Source organism: Ips typographus, linkage group LG1 (assembly GCF_016097725.1).
Source record: "Ips typographus isolate SLU linkage group LG1, UJ_Ityp_2.0, whole genome shotgun sequence".
In the NCBI taxonomy this organism is placed as follows: domain Eukaryota; kingdom Metazoa; phylum Arthropoda; class Insecta; order Coleoptera; family Curculionidae; genus Ips; species Ips typographus.
In genome coordinates, this window is record NC_138422.1 from 28,531,044 (window position 1) to 28,558,958 (window position 27,915).

At 33.2% G+C, this 27,915-nt stretch overlaps 1 protein-coding gene across 6 annotated transcripts in view; it reads right to left on the minus strand.

Moving 5' to 3' along the window:
- Positions 1-23,625, minus strand: part of LOC145725078 (monocarboxylate transporter 10-like) — a 54,147-nt gene extending 30,522 nt beyond the window's left edge. Inside the window, exons 1-3 of one of the 6 annotated variants that reach the window (XM_081973680.1) lie at positions 23,356-23,625; positions 541-624; positions 367-486 (exon numbers count right to left, since the gene is read on the minus strand). In XM_081973680.1, coding sequence (XP_081829806.1) covers positions 367-486 — 120 coding nt within the window. In that variant the 5' untranslated portion in view covers positions 541-624; positions 23,356-23,625. Of the gene's footprint in view, positions 1-366; positions 487-540; positions 628-7,576; positions 7,751-23,355 lie in introns of those variants that run through there. The other 5 variants (XM_081973672.1, XM_081973696.1, XM_081973689.1 and 2 more) reach the window with 5 other exon arrangements.
- Positions 23,626-27,915: the final 4,290 nt, after the last annotated feature.

The following is a 27,915-nucleotide window of genomic DNA, read 5'->3' on the forward strand; positions in this document are numbered from 1 at the left end:
CATAGCACCTTGTATAAACTGTGAGAACGACATGTTATGATGGATGTCGCCCATATGTTTCTACGGAAAAGTAAAACGTTTTGTCACTCTAATCAGTTTTGAAAAGTGTCACTTTATATGCCAAAATTAGAAAAACAAAGTTTTGATTCTAATATGAGCTTTTTTGTATATTTCAAGAAACTGGAGATCGTATCTCAGAAACTTTTTCTCTTTATGTTCTGGTTGTTTTGAAACTGGGGTGGCGTTCAACAAAGACCGGAATCGTAACAGTCCCAAGTAAGCGCCTTCTAAAAAAAAACGGTAATACGTGTGTTATCGATGCCCGAAGGCGAAACTAACTTATTTTTATGGCGACATTTCACTCACCCCGAAGTAGCTCCCTAACCCGGAGTCATGATGTGAAAACTGGGGTAAACTTCTAGACCTTGAAAGTCCGGAGGGGCGAGATCGGTCTGCATTTTGAGGTTCATCGCTAGCGGCAGCCATCTACACAGAAAAAGAAACGTTACATTTCAATTCCGTCCACTCGAGTTAGTTTACCTAATATTTAAACTTCTTAAGTCATTTTGTATTCCAATTGGTTGATCCCGGTTGATCACGTGGATGTCATAGTAATGCAGTCTTCTTCTGAAACAAGTTGGCCATTTCCTAGTAGGTTAACAATCGAGTAAGGACAACAAATTTATACAATATAAACTTTAGTGGAACTAGAAAGTTGGATGTCGAATCATCTCTCGATGACGACCCTTTGTACGGTGCTTGACCCAAAAATGCCACCGCAATTTGACAACCGGCTTCACTGTTCCGACGCAACTTAAATTGAGTTTCCCCGTTTTATTAGTCCTCGTTTTGATAAACCCCAAGTCCCCGTTATCGTTACGCTTTCATTAACGGGGTCTGTAAGATCTTATCTGATTAGAAAAAGTACTTTTTTCTTTCGTATTGTCGCGACAGAAAATATAGAAAATGTGGTGTCAAAATGAAATGGGTAAGTAATAGAATTCGATTCTGGACGGTAATAAAGCAGAACATTCTGGATATAGAACATTCCTATATGCGTTTCTATTACCGTTCTACTAGCACGTTTTAAAAATTTCAGGAACGAACTCCCTAAGAAAAATATTAACAGTGTTGCCACAGTTTTTCACCAATTATTATCGTACAAAATGTCAGGTCATCATACAAATACAGGGTGGTCCAGTTTTAAATGTCAATAATTTACCACTTGATAGCCCATCAAAAGATAAGATGACATGCAATATGTAATTTTCCTGAAATGCGCTTTCTAACGAAGATACAGTCCCCCAAATTTCATTCTAAATTGTCTGAAACGTGAGAATTTCAAGCACTAAAAACAGTCCGGAAATCCAGACAAAGATTGTTACGCTTAATACTTATTTTTTACTTCTAAAAATAGTCTAAAAGTACTTTTAATGCTAGAAATTACTTTACTAAGACTAAAGAAAGCCCAAAATTTTATTTTCAGGACTTTAGTTGGTGTACAACTCAATTTTTCTGACTGAATTAAGTCTAGAATTCAATTAAACACTCGAAACAGTCCAAATAAAATTTTCGTACTAATTCATTTCTAAAAATTAATTTTCAAGACTAATATCTATAATTTAGTGCCAAACTTTTTTACTTTAATTACTGAAACTTGACTTTTACTATTATAGATAGTCTTAAACACGACTTTTCAGTCTTGAAAGCACTAAAAACAGTGCGAATTCTTAGAAACGTTCCAATTTTTTGCACCGATCAGTGTAAAAGTCAATTTAATAGTGAAGTCAATATGTGTGACATCTTTAAAAGAGAGTTGGATAAGGGTAATTTCGTTTTGGCAGTGTTCTTGGATTTTAAGAGAGCGTTTGAGACCGTGGACAGAGGATTGTTGTTGCGTAAACTGAGTAGCATGGGCTTTGATGGTGCAGTTTTGGGATGGTTTACTTCGTATTTGCAGAACAGGAGACAAAGAGTCAAATTTCGAAATTGTTTGTCTGATGAAATAAATGTAGGGTATGGGGTGCCACAGGGAACCGTTTTGGGTCCACTGTTGTTTCTCTTATACGTAAATGACATTGTCGAGGTTGTTCGTGTTTGTAGGGTGGAACTGTTCGCAGATGATACCATGCTGTATGTGACTGGTAAAGATTTAGCATTTATGCAACAAATGATGAATGATGACTTACAGAAACTGTTTCAGTGGCTTTGTGTTAACAAGTTGTGTGTGAACACATCAAAGTCAAAGTTCTGTTTGTTTGGCAGCAAGTATAACTTAAGACATGTGAATGTGAATAGTATAAACATAGTCATCAATAATAACGCCATCAAGCACGAGCAGCAGGTTAAATATCTGGGAGTGATTCTGGATTCCGGCCTGAAATTTCACCACCATGCAGATTACATAACACGAAAATTTTCAAGAAAAGTTGGTTTTATTTCAAGGATGGGCAGACAGTTCTCACTCGAAACTAAGCTTCTTTTGTATAATAGCCTGGCGGCACCACACCTACAGTTTTGTTCGACCCTGTTGTATGGTTTACATGCTTTTAAGATTAGTGCGATCCAGATTGTTCAAAATCGTGCAATGAGGACAATATTAAAGTGCAACAGATATACATCCATTTCGACGATGCTCGGCGTTTTGAATATTTTACCGGTGAGACAAAAAATTTTATATGATGTGCATGTTTTTATGTTTAAAATTAAAAATAAGATGTTACCGTCGTATATTTGTGAAAGATTTAAGTTTTTTAAAGATGTTCACCGGTATGATACTAGAGGTTCTGCGGATTTTATATTGTCTGATTCGTGTAAAACTGGTCAATTGTATAATTCCATGTTATATAAAGGACTGCAGGAATTTAATATGTTGCCAAATCATATTAAAGATTGTAGCAACCTCGAGAATTATAAAAAATTAATTAGAGAACACTTTTTGTAGTTTTTAACATTTTATATTGTGATGCCTATGTATTTTTAAATTTATTTTAAGTTTTTTATACCCTTATGTAATTGTTTTTGTATATAGCATTATGCTAAATAAATTATTATTATTATTATTTATTAAGTCAAAAACCTTGTGAAGATAGTCTTGAAACTGGATTTTTCAGGCTGAAAACCGCCTTAGAGCACTAAAAACAGACTAGATTTTTAAGAAATGCTCGAATTTTTACCACTGAAGTGTCTAGAAGTCAATTTAATAGTTACAAAGCTTGAAATGACATTTTCAAGCCTAAGTAAAATGCAAAAATTGTTTTTTAAGTCTGCAATGTCAATTGAAACTCGATTTTCCAAGCTGAAAGTAGTTTTGAAGCCTTAAAAATAGTCCAGAGTTTTAAGAAAAAGAAAAACAAAGTAAAAAAACTTGAAAAGATAATCTTGAATTCAACTTGTATAAACTTCAAGACTAAAATATTGAAGTTCTTCTGACTGAAATCTTCAAACTATGAGAACTTGTTTCAAATTTTAAGCTTCTGATGTAACTTTTTATTGGTTCCGTCACTTTTTAGTGCCCAAGTCAATTTTCAAGGTTTAAATGTGTAGATTTGCAGTCAAAACTTCTAGAAAAAGTAGTTTTTTATGTCTACAAGTCAATTTTCAATACTAAGAAGTCTTTCAATTTGTCCGGAAACTATGAAACTGGGTACAAAGACAATTTTTAAGCGTCTCAAGTCAATTTTTATTGTTTCAAACTCAATTTATTGGTTTCTAAGTCCATTTTCAACACTAAACTTTTCCTATTTGTGCGGAAACTATAAAAACTGGCTACAAAGACATTTTGTTAGCTTCGTAAGTCAATTTTTAAGTTGGGTTGGGTTGGTTTTGGGTCTTTGAACGTAATAACTCGATTATTTTGTAAACGAAGTTTCAAATCAAAATTTTATAAAAGATATTCTTTTTCAACTTGAACAAGGAAATTAAAAGAAAACTGTAATTTTTGAAAAATATGCAGTGACGTCGATTGTTGAACGATTGATGTCAGGTTTCGGGAGTTGGATCATCAATGTTTTGAAATCAAACTTTACAAGCCAACGTTTTGCAAGTTTATTTTTGCTTCATCAGGGCAAGTCGTGTGCTCGTTTTTTTGTTATTCTGGGACACATTTGGAGATATATCGAATCCCGCAAAAAAAAATATACATTTTATATTGTAATTTATTTTAAATGTGTAAATAGTGTGAAAATTGTTTTGTAATTTTAAAAACAGAAACAGTAACAACCCCGTGTATATCTCCAAAGGTGTTATAGTATAACAAAAAAAAACGAGAATACGAAATCAAAAACAACAGCTTGCCCTGATGAAGGAAAAATAAACTTGCGAAACGTTGGCTTTACTGTAAAATTTGATTTCAAAACATTGATGATCCAACTCCCAAAACCTAACATCAATAACTGAAATGTTGGATAAAGTAGAGTTTTATTATTTGCATTGAATAGTTATAAACAAGTAAACGACTATTAATTTATACTTTCCTGTGTTTATTTACGTTTTTGATTAGAAATAATAGATATTTATTTTATTAGGAGTATGAGTTATACTTTCGTGTGACGAGTCGCACTGCCTTCCTCACAATTTGTGACACCAATTTAGGGACACCCTATAACACAACACTGTGGCTATACTTACATTTGAAAATAATATGAAATAAAGCAGGAAAAACAATATTGTCCCATTTTTCCAATTTTAACAATTAACAATCTTATGCTTATTATACAGGGTGAGTGAGGGTTAAACGGCCAAACCTATACCATTGGATTACAAGCAGAAAGTTGTGTACAAAAATGCGTTGTTACCGAGATACAGGGTGATACATTTTCAGATTTTTTTATTTAGGATCTTCACAAATACAGTGTACACGTTGTAGTGAAAATGTACAGGGTCTTTCACTGGGGACTGACCAACCCCCTTTTTCTGACTTCCTTGTATGTAATTAAAAAAACTGAAATAGCCATTTCATGTAGTTTAAAAAGTTGAATCCAAAAATTACCACAAAATTTTAATTTTTTTTCTTTCATTTCTTAATATTTTATTTTAGTTTGTTGTAAAATTGTAAAACCTGTCTTATATTCTACCCTCAATTGTTTCTGGCTATGATTCCAGAGTTATAATTAATGAATGGTCCTCTCTATATTTTTTTTATCAATATACAAGGTCAGTCAGCAAATAAATTTCGAAAAATTATTAAAATTTTTATTTTTTTTGCAAAATAAAAGATCAAATTTGAATCTTCGTCACGTGACCTTAAAAAAATTGCATCTAAAATTTGATAAACCGTCATATGACTTATAAAAGTCCAAAATGTCATCAACGATTTGCAAAATAGTCACGTGACCCAAAAGAAAGTTTAAAATGACTGTTAAAATTTGAAAAACTGTCTAGAGACCTACAAAACTCAAAATTTGGCATCTAAAGTTAAAAAAATGAAAACGTAGTCTAATATTGCACTTGAAATTTGAAAAAATGATCACGTGACTTAAAATAGCAGCGTAAATTGAAACAAAGGCTCAAATTTTAAATCTAAAGCGAAAAAAATTATAGAGTGGCCTATTATTACACATGAAATTTGAAAAAATTGTCTCGTGACCTAAAATAGTAGCGTAAATTGGTAACATGTTCTAAAACACAAAATAAAAGATCAAATTTGAATATTCGTCACGTGATTTTAAAAAATTGCATCTAAAATTTGATAAACCGTCATATGACTTATAAAAGTCCAAAATGTCATCAAAGATTTGCAAAATAGTCACGTGACCCAAATCAAAGTTTAAAATGACAGTTAAAATTTGAAAAATTTTTATGAGACCTAAAAAGCCCAAAATTTGACATCTAAAGTTAAAAAAATCAAAACGTAGTCTGATGTTGCACCTAAAATTTGAAAAAATGATCACGTGACTTAAAATAGCAGCGTAAATTGAAGCAAAGGCTTAAATTTGACATCTAAAGTGGAAAAAATTATAGAGTGACCTATTATTACACCTAAAATTTGAAAAAATTGTCACGACCTAAAATAGCAGAGTAAATTGCTAACATGATCTAAAACAAAAAATAACGGCTCAAATTTGAAAATTCGTCACGTGACCTTAAAAAATTTTATTTAAAATTTGTCAAATTGTTAGATGACTTAAAACAGTAGATAATGACATAAAAAATTTGTAAAATCGTCACGTGACCTAAAGACTGTTGTGAAATTTGAAAAACTATCTAGAGACCTACAAAACCCAAAATTTGGCATCTACAGTTAAAAAAATCAAAACGTAGTCTAATATTGCACTTGAAATTTGAAAAAATTATCACGTGACTTAAGATAGCAATTTTACAATCCAATTTTCCAATTTTAACAATAATTAACAATCTTTTGTTTATTATACAGGGTGAGTGAGGGTTAAACGGCCAAACCTATACCATTGGATTATAAGCAGAAAGTTGTGTACAAAAATTCGTTGTTAGCGAGATACAGGGTGATACATTTTCAGATTTTTTTAAAGGTTTTATAATTGGTACATACACTACTATTTAGGATCTTCACAAATACAGTGTACACGTTGTAGTGAAAATGTACAGGGTCTTTCACTGGGAACTGACCAACCCCCTTTTTCTGACTTCCCTGTAAGTAATTTAAAAAACTGAAATAGCCATTTAATGTAGTTAAAATTACCACAAAATTTTAATTTTTTTTTTTCTTTTATTTCTTAATATTTTATTTTAGTTTGTTGTAAAATTGTAAAACATGTCTTGTCAAATTGTTTCTGGCTATGATTCCAGAGTTGTAATTAATGAATGGTCCTCTCTATAATTTTTTTTTATCAATATACAAGGTTAGTCAACAAACGAATTTCGAAAAATTATTAAAATTTTTGTAAAAATATTTGCAGAATTTTGAGCACATTCTGAAAATAGTTAAATTTGATCCATTAGAAAAAACACCATTATTGGCTGGTAGCTCTTCCATTTGAAGGTTAGGAATATTTTGGTACTAATTTTTTAATTCAACTTTTTAAACCACATCAGATGGCTATCTCAGTTTCTTTAATTACATACAGGGAAGCCCAAAAAGGGGGGTTGGTCAGTCCCCAGTGAAAGACCCTGGACAGGATTATACTTTTTTTAAATTTAATTGTAACTTTTTATCTCTAGATCCTAGACACTTTTGCAAATAACTCGAGATACGGAAAAAATGCAAGAAACAAAAAAATTCGAAATCAAAGAAAAATTAGATTTTTGGAAATAAATGATTAGTGGCGTACCCTGTACAAAATGTACAACCCTGGCACTGTAATTTTGTGGATATCCTAAAGAGTAGTGTAAGTAGAACAATTATACTTGTTATGTCAAGAATGAATAAAGTTATGTAAAAAAAACCTAAAAAATCTTAAACTTTAGCACCCTGTATCTGTGTAACAAAGCATTTTCGAACATTTTCGAAGCAACTCTAGGCATGGTATAAGTTTGGCCCTTTAACCCTTACTCACCCTGTATGATAATTCGATTTGGTAGAGGACTCATTTTTGGAAAATTCGAACTATTCATTACATTCATACTTTTTATTTTCATCTAGTTTTACTCTAATACATACCTCATCAAATCTTCGTCTTCGATACTAAACTTTATCACTCATTTTTCCAATATTAAACCATTATTATTGTTAGTTAAAACTAAGTTTTACGGCTAATATCACCCTGCAACAACCTGCAATGATCACTAACTTATCCTGCTGTAAAAACTGCCTGAAACACGTGCCAAACTCTGTTTTTATTGGCTAGAATGGACAAAACAAAACTACATACCCTATATTATCAAAAGTTTTTGTGTAAATTGTGTTAAAGTGTACAATATCAATTTCTGACTGCAATTGATGGTTTTTTGTTGGATTATTTCCTCTCAGCATTATCAGAAACGAGTATGGTTTTTGCTATTATCTGTAAGATTAGTTTTAGTATGTCTATCATTGTTTTTTTGGAGAAGACCATCCATAGACCACCATTTAAACTAAGAAGTGATATTTTGTACTTCTAAACTGTTAAAAACAATAAAAGATCTCACTTTGATAAAACCAAGACGCAAATCAACAGTGTGTGGTCGTTGTCCAGCATTCTATATACTTTGTACGCTCTTAGGGAAAACAAGTTTTTCTCCTATTTCGCTCGCATGGAAGTGTTCTGGGTTATTACCCTCCAATCTCAATTTTTTTGCTTCTCTTGTCGTCGACAACCAATAAACAACTGTAAACTGGCAATACCGCGTAGAGATTGGTTCGGTGTAACAAGATTCCCCGTTATTATCGGGGAGTATAGTGGATTTTCCAGGAAAATTTTGTGCCCGGCTCAAATCCTTCCCGGCTGCAAAACAATCCCGATAGAGACGAGATCGTATCAAATAAAGAACTTTTGATGGATGTTTTCAGGGAGACGACGTCGCATGCACGTTCCTAACGGAATTGTTTCAATTATGCCAAGACCGGACCCGTCGTTATTGGAATCCTGAACCTCATCCCTACTTATATATTTCCCAGTTTCGCTTCTAAATAATGCTACAGGTCATTAGGGTTAGTGATTTGTCTCGTACTGGATTTATTTCAGTCCTTTCAAGTTTAGCTTAGTACCAGTTTTACTATTTCATTTCGAAAACTTTCCACTCTAATTTTCTCAATGAAGATATTCATAGAATAGCCAAAAAGTTACATTTTTAATACTAGACTTAACTTTTAAGAAAAATTTATAGTCATATTTTCCTAACTGCACTGATAAAAATTATTTTAATGATAACAACACTTCATTTAGTAGTAAATTGACTTGATTGGATGAGAATGACAGATCTCTATACGAATAAAATGCATATACAGTGTGGTCCAGTTTTAAATGTGAAAAATTCACCAATTAAAAAATAAGTTGACATGCATTATGGGATTTTCGTGAAAAATGCCAAATTTGTAACCAGTTTTCATGCAAATCGAGAGACTTTAATATTGAAAACTGACTAAAATTGCCTGGAAAACACCCTAGTGCAGTCGGTTTGACGATATCTCCAAAACTGACAGAGTTAACCACGTTTTTGCAAAAAACTCGAGCTGTGTGAGAGCTACGTGAAATCTGACTAAAGATTTGGGATCAGCGACCCCAAATTAGTCAAAAACGAGTGGTCACTCAAAGGGTCCAAGTTAAAAAATAGCAAAATTACAATTAGTGCGACGTTGCCAAGCGAGAAACCTAACTTTTTTGCTATTTAACCTAGAGCGTTCGTCTCAATGTCATTTTATGTTAAAATTGCCTGGAAAACACCCTAGTGCAGTCGGTTTTACGATATCTCCAAAACTGACAGAGTTAACCACGTTTTTGCAAAAAAATCGAGCTGTGTGAGAGGTGCGTAAAATCTGACTTCGGATTTGGGACCAGCGACCCCAAATTAGTCAAAAACGAGTGGTCACTCAAAGGGTCCAAGTTAAAAAATAGCAAAATTACAATTAGTGCGACGTTGCCAAGCGAGAAACCTAACTTTTTTGCTATTTAACCTAGAGCGTTCGTCTCAATGTAATTTTATGTTAAAATTGCCTGGAAAACACCCTAGTGCAGTCGGTTTTACGATATCTCCAAAACTGACAGAGTTAACCACGTTTTTGCAAAAAACTCGAGCTGTGTGAGAGGTGCGTAAAATCTGACTGCGGATTTGGGATCAGCGACCCCAAATTAGTCAAAAACGAGTGGTCACTCAAAGGGTCCAAGTTAAAAAATAGCAAAATTACAATTAGTGCGACGTTGCCAAGCGAGAAACCTAACTTTTTTGCTATTTAACCTAGAGCGTTCGTCTCAACGTCATTTTATGTTAAAATTGCCTGGAAAACACCCTAGTGCAGTCGGTTTTACGATATCTCCAAAACTGACAGAGTTAACCACGTTTTTGCAAAAAACTCGAGCTGTGTGAGAGGTGCGTAAAATCTGACTTCGGATTTGGGACCAGCGACCCCAAATTAGTCAAAAACGAGTGGTCACTCAAAGGGTCCAAGTTAAAAAATAGCAAAATTACAATTAGTGCGACGTTGCCAAGCGAGAAACCTAACTTTTTTGCTATTTAACCTAGAGTGTTCGTCTCAATGTCATTTTAAGCTAAAATTGCCTGGAAAACACGCTAGTGCAGACGGTTTGACAATATCTCCAAAACTGACAGAGTTAACCACGTTTTTGCAAAAAACTCGAGCTATGTGAGAGGTACGTGAAATCTGACTAAAGATTTGGGATCAGCGACCCCAAATTAGTCGAAAACGAGTGGTCACTCAAAGGGTCCAAGTTAAAAAATAGCAAAATTACAATTAGTGCGACGTTGCCAAGCGAGAAACCTAACTTTTTTGCTATTTAACCTAGAGCGTTCGTCTCAACGTCATTTTATGTTAAAATTGCCTGGAAAACACCCTAGTGCAGTCGGTTTTACGATATCTCCAAAACTGACAGAGTTAACCACGTTTTTGCAAAAAACTCGAGCTGTGTGAGAGGTGCGTAAAATCTGACTGCGGATTTGGGATCAGCGACCCCAAATTAGTCGAAAACGAGTAGTCACTCAAGGGGTCCAAGTCAAAAAATAACAAAATTACAATTAGTGTCATAAAAAACTACTTTGTCTAGAATTATTGACTACAAATTCATTCATTCATTCAAAAAGTGACTCTGAATTAATGAAAAGTGACATCAGAAAGTTAAAATTTGCATTTGAAGTAAGTTTTCATAATTTGAAGACAAATATTTCAATATTTTAGTCTTGAAAATTGTCTTAGTTACAGGACATTGACATTAGATTCATGAAAATGGTCTTGAAAACTGACTTTTCGTGCTTTTTACTTTGCTTTTAATTTTCTTAGAATTCTGGACTATTTTTAGTGCTTCAAAATTGCTTTCAGCTTAGAAAATCGAATTTCAAGACTATCTTCACCAAGTTATTGACATAGCAAACTTAAAAACCAATTTTTACATTCTCCATAGACGTAAAATGGCATTCCAAGCTTTGTCACAATTAAATCGACTTCTAGACACCTCAGTGCTAAAAATTCAAATATTTCTTAAAAATCTAGACTGTTTTTAGTGCTTTAAGGCTGTTTTCAGTGTCTCAAATCGAGTTTCAAGACTATCTTTACAAAGTTTTTGACTTATCAGGCCTAAAATCCAGTTTCTTCACACACAAGTTTCTTCACTATTAAATTGACTTCTACACTCATAGTATCTCTAAGAAATTCAGACGGATTTTAGTGTTTTTTAAGACTGAAAAATTAAGTTAAGACTATACACCAGTTTAAGACTATTTCCAAAAGTCAAGTTTCTTTAGTAATAAAAGTAAAAAATTTTGGTACCAAATGCTACGATATTAGTCTTGAGAACTAATTTTTAGAAATGAAATAGTCCGAAAATGAGTTGTACACCAATTAAAGTCCTGAAAATAGACTTTTGGACTCTCTTTAGTCCCAGTAAAGTCAGTTCTAGCCATAAAAGCCAACTTTTAGATTATTTTTAGTAGTAAAAAATGAGTTTCTCGCACAATACAATCTTTGTCTTGATTTCCGGTCAGTTTTTAGTTCTTTAGCAAGTTTTTAGACTATTCAGTACAAATTTGGACTCTCATAAGTCTTGAATGTTCAGTTTTACACTATAAAATGTGTTTTAAATTGAAGATTGTATCTTCCTTAGAAAACATTTTTCAGAAAAATGACATAAACTTGCAAGTCAACTTATTTTTTGATTGGCTATCAAATGGTAAATTATTGACACTTAAAACTGGACCTGTATGAATAAAATATGATGTTCCTGTATTGTATCCAAATTTTCTACACAAACACTAATTCTTGAAAGCAGAGAAGAGAAGTATTGATAAAATGTGACAGAAGAAGCTGACGATGTCACATTCTACAGACTTTTTCTTGATAACTCTCTTCTCTACAATATGTTCCGCTAAGTCTGCTAATTCGGGAGTATTGAAGCCTTAAGCACCTCTGCCTATACAATGTGTCCCAAAATAAGAGTAAAATCATTTAACATAGCATATTTGTTTCCGAGATACAGAGAGTGTTTAAGGCTTATTGCCTTTTTCACTATTCAGAACTATATTTATGGCTGATTACTAGTTTGTTGTCCAATATCGATACTTTTGTCTCGTACCTATTTTTGGTATGTCACACATTTTCCCGAGTAAAAAGGATGTTAGAATTACACTTTATTTCAAGCAAAATTCAAAACTTTAATAAAACTCATTGGAAGTTTTTTTATGGAAACATCATTGGAGTAATTCTATACAAATCAATAAGTCAACTCAGTTATTCATAATCGTTAAATAAAACGATAAACATCATTTACCAAACTTGAACAAATTGAATCTCCAGAAACAAAACATTTCTCATTTCTGCTGTTCCTGGAAAGGTTTTCAATGCTACCTTCTTGAGGAAGCCTGGTAGTTCTTTGACTTTTTTGTTCCTGAAGAATCTTCACCAACTAACAAATTCAAGAAGCTTGATCTAGTAAGAGTAGCAAGGTGTACTAGAACCTTACCAAAACTCTCAAAAAAGTATTTAGTTAGCCACCACAATAAAAATGCCCATACAATAGTTTATATACTTGTAACCTGCACAGTTGTTACCTCACAATGTTTTTTCAAATCAATCAAAGAAATGTTTCTTGAATTAGTGGTACTTGTGCTAAATACTACATGCCATCAATCATGTACAGCAAATTCAATTAAACTCACTCTAAGCTAAGATTCTGTGTATACCAAAAAGGAAAAAATCAATTAGTGTCATACACCCGCAAACCACTGTGTATTAAAACAAATCTGCGCACAATGAGCATTATTAAATTTAAATAACGTGACAAGTTATTATAAGCAAAACTCGTTAGAACACATTATCAATTACTACGAACTAATTTATCTTAACCTACAACCAAAACAGAACGGCACAATTTATCTTCGACGAATCGATTTACAATCCGATTGAAAATTCCATTGGCCCGTTACACATTCGCGTACCATATTCGTTGTGGATGAATCGACAGAACCAATAATAGACTTCGAATCGAGCGCATTACTACATATTTATTACCGAAAAAAATAATTGACAAGTTAAGCAACTTCCTTTGAGATCTTATCGACGTGGCTTCTTTGCATTTTGGGCAACTGTCTAGACGTGATTGAGTGTCCGCCTTCAAATCGTTTCGGCAACGAGGAATTGCAATAAATATTCTTTTGGGAATATCTAGTGTAATTTTTGGGTTTTACCAGCATTAGTAAGATCATAAAGATAAAAGTTACACATAAAAATTTTGGCTGTAATAACGTTTACTTTTAGTACTTTTAATAATAAATTTTATTATCTCAAACGAACAAGTAAACTGGATTATCTGCTTAAAAGGTAGTAAAATTTTTACTCTGTCTAAAGTAATTCCTTTGTTGGATGGTCGTTTTTGTAAATTAAATAAATCTAAGCCATATTCATTTATAGGATGTTTTAAATTTTAAAGTTATTTGACACCTGTTGGAGATATTACTTCCACAGATCAAATGGATGTTAAAATGTCTTCTTTTAGTTCCTAAAATTTAACTGCTCGAATTTTCTAGAATTTTACTGTTTTCTTCTTGAACGAACAAGACTTATAACACAAATTTTACATACAGACATAAGAGGAAAAACATTCTTATCGAACCAATTTTCAGGGAAAATGTAAAGAAGACTTGTGACAACTGAAGAGGATATTGAAGGCTTGGAGTATGTACACATTCTGAAAATGACTTGGCAGTAGGTAACACCAAAATATGGAGAACTCTGTGACGAAATGGAGAAGATTTGAAATAGAAAAAAACCTACAACAGTAATTAGTATAAACATTCTTTTATTTCATATATACTATTACGTAGTCCGTTTCAGTGCGGAATATGATTCATTACGTTACTAGTCCGGAAAAGTAATATAATTTTGTTAGTTGTTTATTCAACAGTTGGTGTCCAAAAATGTATAGGGGTGTGTAAAATCACAAAAAAAAACTAAGAATTAACTAACAAATTACCACTTACAGTATGAAATAATAGTATATTATGTAGCTAGCATTTTCACATCACAAATGGGTTTTACAGGCGATTTTGTCCTTGACTGTCCTTTCAAACTGTATTTCTGTTAGTTCAAACTTTGACACTGTTTTTCTCTCTGACTGTACTCAATTTGGTAGTGTTATTTTAAGGTAGTAGATAGGAAATTTAATAAGGATTCCAAAAATGTGCTTAAAACTGTCATTTTCACACCACAAATGGGTTTTACAGGCGATTTTGTCCTTGACTGTCCTTTCAAACTATGTTTCTGTTAGTTCAAACTTTGACACTGTTTTTCTCTCTGACTGTACTCAATTTGGTAGTGTTTTTTTAGGTTAGTAGATAGGAAATTTAATGCGGATTCCAAAAATGTGCTTAAAACTGTAATTTTCACACCACAAATGGGTTTTACAGGCGATTTTGTCCTTGACTGTCCTTTCAAACTATGTTTCTGTTAGTTCAAACTTTGACACTGTTTTTCTCTCTGACTGTACTCAATTTGGTAGTGATTTTTTAGGTTATTAGATAGAAAATTTAATGAGGATTCCAAAAATGTGCTTAAAACTGTCATTTTCACACTACAAGTGGGTTTTACAGGCGATTTTGTCCTTGACTGTCCTTTCAAACTGTGTTTCTGTTAGTTCAAACTTTGACACTGTTTTTCTCTCTGACTGTACTCAATTTGGTAGTGTTTTTTTAGGTTAGTAGATAGGAAATTTAATGAGGATTCCAAAAATGTGCTTAAAACTGTCATTTTCTCACTCCAAGTGAGTTTAACAGACGATTTTGTCGCTGACTGTGTTTTCAAACTTTGGCAGCACTTTTCTCCCTGACTGTACCGAATTTAGTGATATTTTTTTAGGCTATTGGATAGGAAATTTAATAAGGATTCCAAAAATGTGCTTAAAACTGTCATTTTCACACTACAAGTGGGTTTTACAGGCGATTTTGTCCTTGACTGTCCTTTCAAACTATGTTTCTGTTAGTTCAAACTTTGACACTGTTTTTCTCTCTGACTGTACTCAATTTGGTAGTGATTTTTTAGGTTATTAGATAGAAAATTTAATGAGGATTCCAAAAATGTGCTTAAAACTGTCATTTTCTCACTCCAAGTGAGTTTAACAGACGATTTTGTCGCTGACTGTGTTTTCAAAATTTGGCAGCACTTTTCTCCCTGACTGTACCGAATTTAGTGATATTTTTTTAGGCTATTGGATAGGAAATTTAATAAGGATTCCAAAAATGTGCTTAAAACTGTCATTTTCACACTACAAGTGGGTTTTACAGGCGATTTTGTCCTTGACTGTCCTTTCAAACTGTGTTTCTGTTAGTTCAAACTTTGACACTGTTTTTCTCTCTGACTGTACTCAATTTGGTAGTGTTTTTTTAGGTTAGTAGATAGGAAATTTAATGAGGATTCCAAAAATGTGCTTAAAACTGTCATTTTCTCACTCCAAGTGAGTTTAACAGACGATTTTGTCGCTGACTGTGTTTTCAAACTTTGGCAGCACTTTTCTCCCTGACTGTACCGAATTTAGTGATATTTTTTTAGGCTATTGGATAGGAAATTTAATAAGGATTCCAAAAATGTGCTTAAAACTGTCATTTTCACACCACAAATGGGTTTTACAGGCGATTTTGTCCTTGACTGTCCTTTCAAACTATGTTTCTGTTAGTTCAAACTTTGACACTGTTTTTCTCTCTGACTGTACTCAATTTGGTAGTGATTTTTTAGGTTATTAGATAGAAAATTTAATGAGGATTCCAAAAATGTGCTTAAAACTGTCATTTTCTCACTCCAAGTGAGTTTAACAGACGATTTTGTCGCTGACTGTGTTTTCAAAATTTGGCAGCACTTTTCTCCCTGACTGTACCGAATTTAGTGATATTTTTTTAGGCTATTGGATAGGAAATTTAATAAGGATTCCAAAAATGTGCTTAAAACTGTCATTTTCACACTACAAGTGGGTTTTACAGGCGATTTTGTCCTTGACTGTCCTTTCAAACTGTGTTTCTGTTAGTTCAAACTTTGACACTGTTTTTCTCTCTGACTGTACTCAATTTGGTAGTGTTTTTTTAGGTTAGTAGATAGGAAATTTAATGAGGATTCCAAAAATGTGCTTAAAACTGTCATTTTCTCACTCCAAGTGAGTTTAACAGACGATTTTGTCGCTGACTGTGTTTTCAAACTTTGGCAGCACTTTTCTCCCTGACTGTACCGAATTTAGTGATATTTTTTTAGGCTATTGGATAGGAAATTTAATAAGGATTCCAAAAATGTGCTTAAAACTGTCATTTTCACACTACAAGTGGGTTTTACAGGCGATTTTGTCCTTGACTGTCCTTTCAAACTATGTTTCTGTTAGTTCAAACTTTGACACTGTTTTTCTCTCTGACTGTACTCAATTTGGTAGTGATTTTTTAGGTTATTAGATAGAAAATTTAATGAGGATTCCAAAAATGTGCTTAAAACTGTCATTTTCTCACTCCAAGTGAGTTTAACAGACGATTTTGTCGCTGACTGTGTTTTCAAAATTTGGCAGCACTTTTCTCCCTGACTGTACCGAATTTAGTGATATTTTTTTAGGCTATTGGATAGGAAATTTAATAAGGATTCCAAAAATGTGCTTAAAACTGTCATTTTCACACTACAAGTGGGTTTTACAGGCGATTTTGTCCTTGACTGTCCTTTCAAACTGTGTTTCTGTTAGTTCAAACTTTGACACTGTTTTTCTCTCTGACTGTACTCAATTTGGTAGTGTTTTTTTAGGTTAGTAGATAGGAAATTTAATGAGGATTCCAAAAATGTGCTTAAAACTGTCATTTTCTCACTCCAAGTGAGTTTAACAGACGATTTTGTCGCTGACTGTGTTTTCAAACTTTGGCAGCACTTTTCTCCCTGACTGTACCGAATTTAGTGATATTTTTTTAGGCTATTGGATAGGAAATTTAATAAGGATTCCAAAAATGTGCTTAAAACTGTCATTTTCACACTACAAGTGGGTTTTACAGGCGATTTTGTCCTTGACTGTCCTTTCAAACTGTGTTTCTAACAATTCAAACTTTGACACCATTTTTCACCATGACTGTACCGATATATTTTTTGTTGTTTTTGGCTATTGAATAGGAAATTTAATGAGGATTCCAAAAATGTACTTAAATCAAACATTTTCTGACTAGAAGTGGGTTTTACCAGCGATTTTGTCCCTGACTGTCCTTCCGAATTGTGTTTCTTTTAGTTCAAAATTTGACACTGCTTTTCTCCCAGACTGTACCACATTTTATACGGTTTTTCTAAGTAACTGAATAGGAAATTTAACGAGGATTCCAAAAATGTGCTTAAAACTGTCATTTTCTCATTCCAAATGGGTTTTACAGGCGATTTTGTCTCTGACTGTCCTTTCAAACTGTGTTTCTGGCAGTTCAAACTTTGACACTGTTGTTCTAACTGACTATACTCGATTTTTTAGTGTTTTTTTAGGTTAGTAGATAGGAAACTTAATGAGGATTCCAAAAATGTGGATAAAACTGTCATTTTCTCACTCCAAGTGAGTTTAACAGACGATTTTGTCGCTGACTGTCTTTTCAAACTGTGTTTCTGCCAGTTCAAACATTGACAGCACTTTTCTCCCTGACTGTACCAAATTTTGTGATTTTTTTAAGTAATTGGATAAGAAATTTAACGAGGATTCCAAAAATGTGCTTAAAACTGTCATTTTCTCATTCCAAATGGGTTTTACAGGCGATTTTGTCTCTGACTGTCCTTTCAAACTGTGTTTCTGGCAGTTCAAACTTTGACACTGTTGTTCTAACTGACTATACTCGATTTTTTAGTGTTTTTTTAGGTTAGTAGATAGGAAACTTAATGAGGATTCCAAAAATGTGGATAAAACTGTCATTTTCTCACTCCAAGTGAGTTTAACAGACGATTTTGTCGCTGACTGTCTTTTCAAACTGTGTTTCTGTCAGTTCAAACTTTGACAGCGCTTTTCTCTCTGACTGTACCGAATACCTATTGTTTTCATTCGATTGGCAATCTGAAGCCAAGCCTTCTTCAAGGCATTATTATCCTTGTGTTGAGGGTGCTTTGCTAATATACTTTGATAAAGCAATAACTGAAAACGAAATCAATTTTCTCCAGCATTAAAACAGTTAGTTTGTGGCCGATCTTAAAACTGTGCGTAAAGAGGGTCATTACGTAACGGAAAACTATGCGTAATTAGCTATTTACATTGAGGTCGTAGGTAAAACGTTTTACGATATTTTTAGTACTAGTCTAAAAATTTCATAACATCTAGACTTGTACTTTAAGAACCTCCATTTCTCGGACTTGTAACGTAAATTACTATTACCAAGCCTTGATATTGTTAGAAGTTTTTCGTTCTGGAACCTCACTGTTCCTGGTTCACCGATTTTTTAAACTAAAATAAACAATTTTGATTCTCGCAAAATAAAACACAAAACATAAATCCTTTCGTGACATTTTTATCGACTTTCAGTTCCTTATCGGCAAGGACGTGATCGTTTTTACCCTCACTAAAGTTTTCGATTGTGCCACTAAATATAACTTTCTTGCACGTTCAAGGAAACTCCACCCTTGGTTGAAATTAAAAAGACAGTTTCAGGTTCAAAACCGCAAAAGTTCATCGAGCCGAACAAGTTTTACTGGTAATTTTACCACTTTTTAATGCAAAATAAGTCTCAGGCTATCCTGTAGGTATCCTCGTCAAAACAGTCAAATACAAGTTTTCGTCGAGATTAATTATTAATATAAACTGTATAAATCACCGCAATGCATTGGCAGGTAACGTCATGAATTGGAAATGAAATTGCCAAAGTGGATTCGTGTGCGTCTTTATGAAGTGCAAACCCGCTTTTTAGGGTTTGCCGAGCCGGAATGCGGTTCATGTATTATGGAGGTTATTTTTCGGTGTTTTCAGGTGTCGAAAACTTTATTTTTTTGTAATTTACATTTTTTTTTTAGTCACACACGCAAGATTTCTAATTGAGCCAATTGGGACCGCCGCACTGTATGTTGGCAATTTTGGTTAAGTGGCAGTTTGTATGTTAAATTGTCCCAATCCACTACACACACAAATAAGCATTATTGCCAAGTGGCTATATTCTTCAAAATACCTAAATATCAGCAAAATTTCTAGAGTACTAAATGAATAGTAAATAATACAAAATAGTAACAAATTCAGTAACTATTACTTTTTTTCTTCAAAAATTAATAATATGCCGCTTTAAAATTTCAAAAATTCTGATTTTGAGTATTACTTTTTATTGTTTTGCTATAACTAGAGCCCGGATTAAAAAGCACTAAAATCGTGCAAAAAAAGCGCTTAAAAAACTAATTAATTTTTCTCAAAAAATCATAAAAATCTGTAAAAAAGCACTATTTCAGAGATGCAAATTTTATTACTTTTTTTGAATTCAAGTTCTAGAATTGAAGCTCTTAAACTGCTTTAGAAGATTACGGAAGATCTTAGACTGTTTTGGAAATTTCGGTTCTCCAAATTTGTTTTAATTACTTGAGGAGCATTATTGAAGGTTCTGGAATGATTTAGAGGCATTTGGAAACTCTAAGACGGTTCTATAATTTTTTTGAAAATTTAGACAATTTTGAAATTTTTTGAAAGCTTCTAGACTATAGTTGAAGAGCATTTGGAATCTTTTAGACCGTTTTGAAAAGCTTCCGACGGCTTTAGAAGCATTTTGGAGTTTCTGGAGTGTTTTCAAATCTTTTTAGATTACTTTAGGAGCATTGAAGGTTCCGGACTGCTTTTAAGGCATTTGAAACCTTGTAGAAGGTTCTAGAAACTTTTGGAACCTTTTAAACTGCTCTAAAAGCATACGGAAACTTTTAGACTGTCTTGAAATGATTTGAGAGCTTCTAGACTAGATTAAGAGCATTTGGAAGCTTTTAGACTGCTCTAAAAACTTTTGGCAGGCTTTCCACTACTTTAGAAGCATTTTGGAGTTATTTCTGTAGTATTTTGAAACTTTTTAGACTACTTTAGGACCATTTGGAAGGTTTCTAGAGAGTTTAAAAAGCTTTGAAGGTTTTTGGACTGCTTTTAAAGCATTTTAAAACTTATGGACTGTTCTAGAAACATACGGAAGCTTTTAGACTGCCTTGAAAATTTTTGAGAGCTTCTAGACTAGTTGAAGATCATTTGGAAGCCTTTAGAGCGTTCTAAAAGCTTTTGGAATTGTTTTTCTTCTTGTTTTCCAAAAATTACTTTGATGAACTTTTTACCGAAAATTAGTTCAAAAATTGAACACCCTGTACCTTGGTTTAACCACTCAAAAGAAACGTCTTGAACTTCTCTTTTCAGTGGTGAAGAGCAAAAAAATCTAAAAAATTGTGTACAGGGTGAGCAAAAATAATGAACCAGTAACAATTTCGTGCACACCCTGTATACAGGCAACTGTATTGAGGTTCAAACGTTACGTAATTCGGTTTAGTGGTCCATTAAGAACAATAATTTTGCATTATTGCAGTTTTTATGTAAATATAACATTTTTCGAAATATTTTTAATTTTTAATTCAGGCGGCGATCAGTATAAACCTTCATTTGGACAAAATTTCAGTGTATTTTCCCAAAAAATCGCGAATAACTTGATTATTTAAAACGTTCCGTATAGACACTAGTAGATAATGATTGGAGCTATCACGTGACGTTGAGCGGGCACCGCTAACTTGCCCCGTCTGGCCGCTAGAGGGCGTCATACTTGATTACCTTTTGTTGGACATTTTTTCAAAAAACGGTTTGAGTTAGCAGTGTCAAATTTTTTTCATGTATGCCCCTCAAAAAGGCGGAACTTTCATTAAATATAAAATTTTACCGTACAACGCACCGGTCGCCCTTGGAAAATCAAAAACTAGATTTTTGATATTTTTATAGGGAGTATAAATTATTTTTGGAAAATTTTTGAATTTTGAAAATTGTCTTTAACTGTGTTAATTAGTTAAGGTAAATGGTAAAAATGTGACGTAGTGTCATTTGTCAAAATATAATTTTTAAGGGTGCCATGTCTTGAAAACTGTAAAAAATGTCCTAATTTTAAAGTCAGTTACAAAATGGCGGCAGTTACAGCAAAACAGACACCAGATTTGTGTTCTCTTGAGCATTTGAAAAAGTGTTTACAGTTTAAAGAGCACTGAAGGTTATGGACTGCTTTTAAGGCATTTTTGAAACCTTGTAGACGGTTGAAAAACATTTGAAAGCTTTTGGAAGCTTCTAGACTGTTTTGTAAGCTTTTGCAAGACATTTTGGAGCTCATATAATTAATATTAAGCATTTGGAAATTATTTAGTCAGTTTAAATTTGTAAATTAATACTTGCCCATTTTCCAACAGATAATTGGTATGTTTTTGTCTCTCAGAAGCCTTCAATATCTCAGAAAAGCTTAAACTGTAAATTAACCTATACAAAATAAAACCATACAAAAAATAGCAACTAATAAGCATAAAAAACTAAATTAAACACAAAAAGAAGAAAAAAGCATGAAAAAACTTGCTAAATGACGTGTTTTTGCGTAAATCGTTCACATTAGATGTCAAAAGTTGGCTGTTTTTATTATAGCAAGTTTTTCTTTAGCAAAATTTCTTAGAAATCCGGACTCTAGCTGTAACTAACCAAATCTCTGATTTTTTGGGAGATTTCCATACTTACACACGAATTTTCAGTTAGTAAATACTACCTTTTTGATAATTGGACTACAAAATAGAGTGACTTAATTTCAACAGACTTTAATATTGTAGATAACAAAATAACTACTATTAACGGATATTTCTGACTTTTTCGATTTGGTTTACTTTCGAATTTTACAGTTTGCTAAACTACCGGGTGTTGTGTGTACATTTTACTCTAATTTGGTTAACAGATAATAAAGAGCAAACTTTAACATAAAATTGCGTAACAAAGCACGATTTAGGAAAACTTTTTTAGCTTTTGAAAAATTTGCTTGTAAAGTAACATTTAAGGTTAAAAAACTCTGTTTTTTTTTATTTTAAGCTTTAACTACATTAACGTCTTAATCTTAAGAGAATCCTTTTACCCTAGCAATTCCTGAGTTTATCTTTATTTCTCACAATAGGAAAGAGCGAATTACACTGTCGGATTTATAAATAAAATGCAATTTCACTTGGATTAAAGGGTTATTTTACTTTGCAAAATTTACTTTAATTATTTTACTTATTTTAATTGCAACTACCTAGCGAAAAAACTGAATATTCTGAATATCGCTTAAGACAGCACAAAATTAAGTTTCTCGTTATATCACTTGACATTTACTAAATTAAAAAAGTTGACACGCCCTATTAACAAAAAAAAAAACCGCAATAAAACGTAAGTGAACATTATTTTAGCGTTAAAACGTTTACGACACTCTTCCTCTAAAACCTTGACGTGTCGTAAAAAAAATTCCAACTCGAAATTTAAGACACCCTGTAACGTATTCGATTCAATTTGCATTTAAATGCATTCGGCTTTAAGTAAAATGCATTAAGTGCACTGGCCAGGGGGCATGCAGAACAATCTCCGAAAGAAAGTCGCTTAACTAGTTTCGGGGACGCTGATTTACAAATCGTTCAAGTTAACTTTTAGTAGTTTTGTCCTTCGGAATTTTTATTGTCGTATGCAAAAATCCTGTTAAATCTATAGTGCGGTCAGAACAAAAAACACCAGAAAAACACTCCAATACCAATTCTACTGAATTGAGATTTAAAAAGAGCGATAGCGGTTTCAATGCACAGAAAAAGGTATATTTATACCAAAAAACCTTAATTTAGGTGAAAACCACTTTGAACCTTTCGAAAATTGAAGAAATGGCATTTTTTGTAAAAATTTTCAAATTTTTTTTTTTTTGCTCCTAAAGGGTTCCAATGCACAGCAAATGACATATTTATACCAAAGGACCTTAAATTAGGTGAAATAAGTACAAAAAAAGCATATTCAAATTTTTCATTTTTCCAAAAAAATTTAATTGAAATTAAATATCTCGGTAACGTGAAGAGCTAGAGATGCCATCAGTTTTGGCTCATTTTGTAGTAATTTTTATCCTCTTTCTAATGGCGTTAGTGAAATCTATAAGAGTTAAATAAATAAAAAAGTTTCAATCATTCAAAAATATAAAGCCGGTTTTGCTAAAAGTGCAATTTTGGTAAATTTTTGGTTTGTTTAAGCTTTTGCCGCTCTAAAACTAAACATAAGTTTACGCGCTCGATTGTTTTGAAAACAAGTTATAATTTGTTGATATTAGATGCGAAAAAAACGATCTGTAAAACCATTTACTTACAAGGAAATAAAAAACGAAGATTGTTATAGTTGCGTCTCTTTTTCTTGTCATCCATCAAATGGTCTTATCAGCGGTTGATGGAAGAGCAATATGATCGATTCGAGAGTCAACTTTGGCTCGGATTTTCTTAAGCCGAGCGGTAAATTTTCGCTTGCGGAAAATGAAGAAAGAAAGCCCGGAAAAACCACCAGGACAACACGTGGTGAAGCCGGCTTCGAGAGTTTCGATTTGGTTTACACGGAAGCGACACGACGAAGACTGAACGGACGAGTTCGACTGCCCCTGCTGATTTCAATGGTGATACCCGCTATAACGTGCGCAGGAATTTAAAGAACTTGCGAGATTTTGTAGCCCGAGGATTAATGCGAGTAAACCTATTTATATAATCAGGATTCTTTGTTCGATATCCGTATCAAAGTCGGCATCATCAGAAAATCGGGATAACTTTTGCCGCTCCGAAATTGCCGCCCGATCATATCAAACTGAACCATCAAAATGAATGCGCTGAACACGGTTTTGCGCTTAAAAGGTGATTTCGGCACTAAATTTAACAAAAATTTTAAGTGGATTCTTTCAATAATTAAAAGCAGTTTCCAACCACCTACTTGAAAGTTTGAAAGACCGCGTTCCTTGTCGACCTTAAAAAAAATAAAAATTTTGCAATATTTTGACAAAGTCTGAGCGCTATCTCGAAATGCATAAATTCGATATTACTTGCAGCCTTGCAAGGTTCTGATTCGTTAAATTACCATACGGCACTAGCACATTAGCATACATGCATAAAATACCGTTTCAACCACTTTCACCTCTTCTCAGTTCAATATTTGATTGATAAGACTGATCGTATATTAATTTATTTTATGCCTGACTGCTTTGTCGATTCTTTACTTACCATTTTCGTTATTCTAGTCTGTAGGTTTAAAATTAGAATGTTATTTTATCTGCGATCAAAGACTATGTTATTATGATTTATATTTTAAACATCTTTTGAGATCTTCTCCAAAAATCATATAATCCAAAAATACTGGGAGATTTGGGTTAAACCATAAATACTTTTAAAACGTATTTAAAAATGGCAATCAGCATTACCAGCAACCGCATTTTGTATTTATTACTATGCTATAGTAAAGGTAAGCAAGAATATATGAACCACTCTCTGTTAGGTTTTTTCGCCTTTAGTCTGTGGGCTTTTCAGCCATAGTGTCTACTAAGTTCAGAAGGTTACATAAGAAAACTTTTCGTTTTACTAAAAGTAGCTTTTGAGGAAATCTTGTTCTTCTTCTTCCTATTCATATTTAAGATCTTGCGATATGTTAGTTTTGCAGGTTCCTCTGGATCAGTTCCTGGGAGGTGGACTGCCAGCAGTCTTTCCATCTCTCAGGTGGTCTTTCGGGTGCTCTATTCGTTTCTCTTCAAGTGCGATGCGTGGCAGTCTTCCCTCTTCCATTCTTCCCACGTGAGCGTACCAATATCTTTGTCTCCCCTATCTTACGATGTCTTGCACCCCACGTGTCTCTGTAGGTCGTCCTCCGTTTCTGCGAATATAGCTGCATCATTGGCGTAGCATACCATGCTGATTCTTTTATTCTGTGCCATTCGGTATCCCATATTTAGTGATGATACTTCCTCTATAATTCTGTCCATTAGGAGATTGAACAGAAATGGGCTAAGGCTGTTACCTTGTCTAATGCCTCCTGGTGTCGGTATCTTTTCTGTATAAGTGTCTCCTGCTCCTGCTGTCTCCTTGAGAAACTCAAAAATGGTAAACAAAATAATATCAAAAATATATTTATTTAAAAATTGGTACTTCCAATCCTTGAACAATGAAACCCATTGAGCTGTTTTTTTAGATACTTCTACTACATAACCATAAATTTGATTGCTAAAAACTACAAAGTGACTGACAGCTCCAGAAATTTCCTAGTTTTTATCAAGTGCATTTGAAGACTCAAAAACTACCTCTACAGCGTTAAAAAGTGTCTCAAAATTGTTGTTAGTTCACTGTTATGTAATTACCAACATTTCTTTACCAGTAACAAAGTAAAATCAAACGTTTTGCACCAAAATTACCAATGAAGCAGCATCTTCATCGACAGAAAGAACTAGAGGTTTGTCAACTCTTTCGAGTAGAACTGAGTCTTTAAATTGGGTACTTAATAATTTTCACTAAAAGATGTACCCTGAAGAATTTAGAGTTTTGAAACTTGAAAACTGCTTTAAAGTAGATTGGGAAAAATTAGCGTCACTACATGTTTTGTGTATACGTGACGTTTTATGTCTTTTCTTGGTGCGTTTTACCAGAGTCTCTCCAATTCAAGTAATTAACGCAGCACCTAAAACATCCTATTGCTAAACTTCCGATTTCAGTATATTTTAGAGAAATGTTGCCTTGTATTCTTTCTGATAATCGGTATTTTAGTCAAATACAGTCTGTATGAATGTAAAGAGTATCGAGTGTGTGTCCCTTATCCATAATGTCGACCAACTTAGAGATTTTAAACTTTGAAGAACACTTAATATCCAATAAGCTATGAAGAAAATGGGTTTTAGTTCTTATGTTTTAGTAGAAACTAATTTTCAAAATGCTACTGTCAAATTTTTCTTTTTTTGTTCGTTATTAAAGGTAAATTTGACACTGTGATTTTTACGAAGGCGTAGAAAGGCCACAAACGTTATTTTTCTTAAATTTCGACTTCAAACTCGAAAATTAACTAAATTCTGACCTCAAACTCTGAATTTAGTTAAATTCTGACTTTGAACTCAGAATTTACATTGTCACATTGCAAAAGCTTTCAAACCAAATTAGACAAAATTTTTCAGTTTGGCAACATTGCAAACCTTCTTCGAAGCAAATTAGTAAAATTTGTTAACTTTGGCAACATTGCTAACACACTTCAAAGAAATTAGTCGGACTTGTCAGTTTGGTTACATTACAAACACTCTTCGAACCAAAATTGTAGAATTTGTTAGTTTGATAACATTGCAAGGATACTTTTGAACCAAATTACCAAATTTTGTCAGTTAGGCAAAATTTCAAACAGTCTTCGATCTAAATTAGGAGAGTTTGTTAATTTGGCAACATTGCAAGCAAACACACTTCAAAGAAATTAGTTGAACTTGTCAGTTTGAACAGATTGGAAACACTCTTCAAACCAAAACTGTAGAATTAGTCAGTTTGATAACATTGCATATACTCTTCAAACCAAATTAGTAAAATTAGTCAGTTTGGCAACATTGCAAACACTCTTTGATCTTAATTAGTAGATCTAAAATAGTAGAATTTATCAGTTTGACAACATTGCAACTAAATTCCGAGTTTGAAGTCGGAATTTAGTTAATTTCCGAGTTTGAAGCCGGAATTTAGTTAATTTCCGAGTTCGAAGCCGGAATTTAGTTAATTTCTGAGTTTGAAGTAAAAATTTAAGAAAAATAACGTCTGTGGCCTTCGTAGATTTTAAATTGTTTGTTCCTCTTTGGGCTCGTGTTATTTTTGACTATTTAATTGACACTCTCGCATTGTAAATATGGCTGGGACGACACGCTGTCCGGATCTGAATTACTTAGGTTTCGAGTCATGTTTTTCTTAAATCCGGAAGAATTGAATTGATCAAAACAAGATTTAAAAATTACTATTTTTACCGCTTATTTTTCAATAAGCGGTAAAACTCTCTCCAAATATGATAAGAAAACACCAGAAACATAAAACAGTTTTCGAGCATACTATCTTTAAGTACTAGTATCATCACCATACAGATTAAATTAGGTGTCAACAGCTTTTGAGTATATGATCTCTTTTATAGAACATGAGAAATTCCATCAGCATATGTTAATTCGTTTCAGATTTCATGGGTTGATCATGTAAGAGGCTTTCGAGATGTCAAAACAAAGATTAAAATCAAGTAAAATAGATTATTGCATAATTATTTATAAAGGTTAAAAACTACAATATTTCTTTACAATCAAATAAACATTCTATAGTTTCAGTTGCTATAATGATACACTTTTACAAGCACACTGATCTGTTTTATGAATTCACGTCCATCACCGTGTCACTAAATTAGGTTGATAAATTAATATAAGCTGTAAAGTCAGTTATAATGACTTGTAGCATTGGTTTTGATATAAACAAGCCTCTGAGGAGAATAGTGAAAAGACTAGTAATTTTTTCCATATCTTGCAGCAAACTCGTTCGCACTACACCTGAAAAAAATCATTAGTATACATCACGCTTGTCTGTACATACTTTAGCCATAAACTGTGGCAATTTTTCGCGTTGCGAAATGTTTTCCTAGAAAAATTGGCTTATTAGCAGACCCACTGGGAGTCAATAAAAATTGCTAGTCTGGTGGTACTCTCGTTAACGAAATTCTTTCTCCGTGTCGGCCCGTCAAAGCGGTTTTAACGCTCTTAATTACATAAGACAGGTACTATCGAGTATTATCGCGGTACGGCTTATTTGAGATCAGTGGCGCTGCAAATTGGATGCGGCGCTTCTGCTTCTAATTAACTCTGCCAGATGCGTGGGCAATTTCGGAACCCGCGACTTAAGGTAACAAAAAA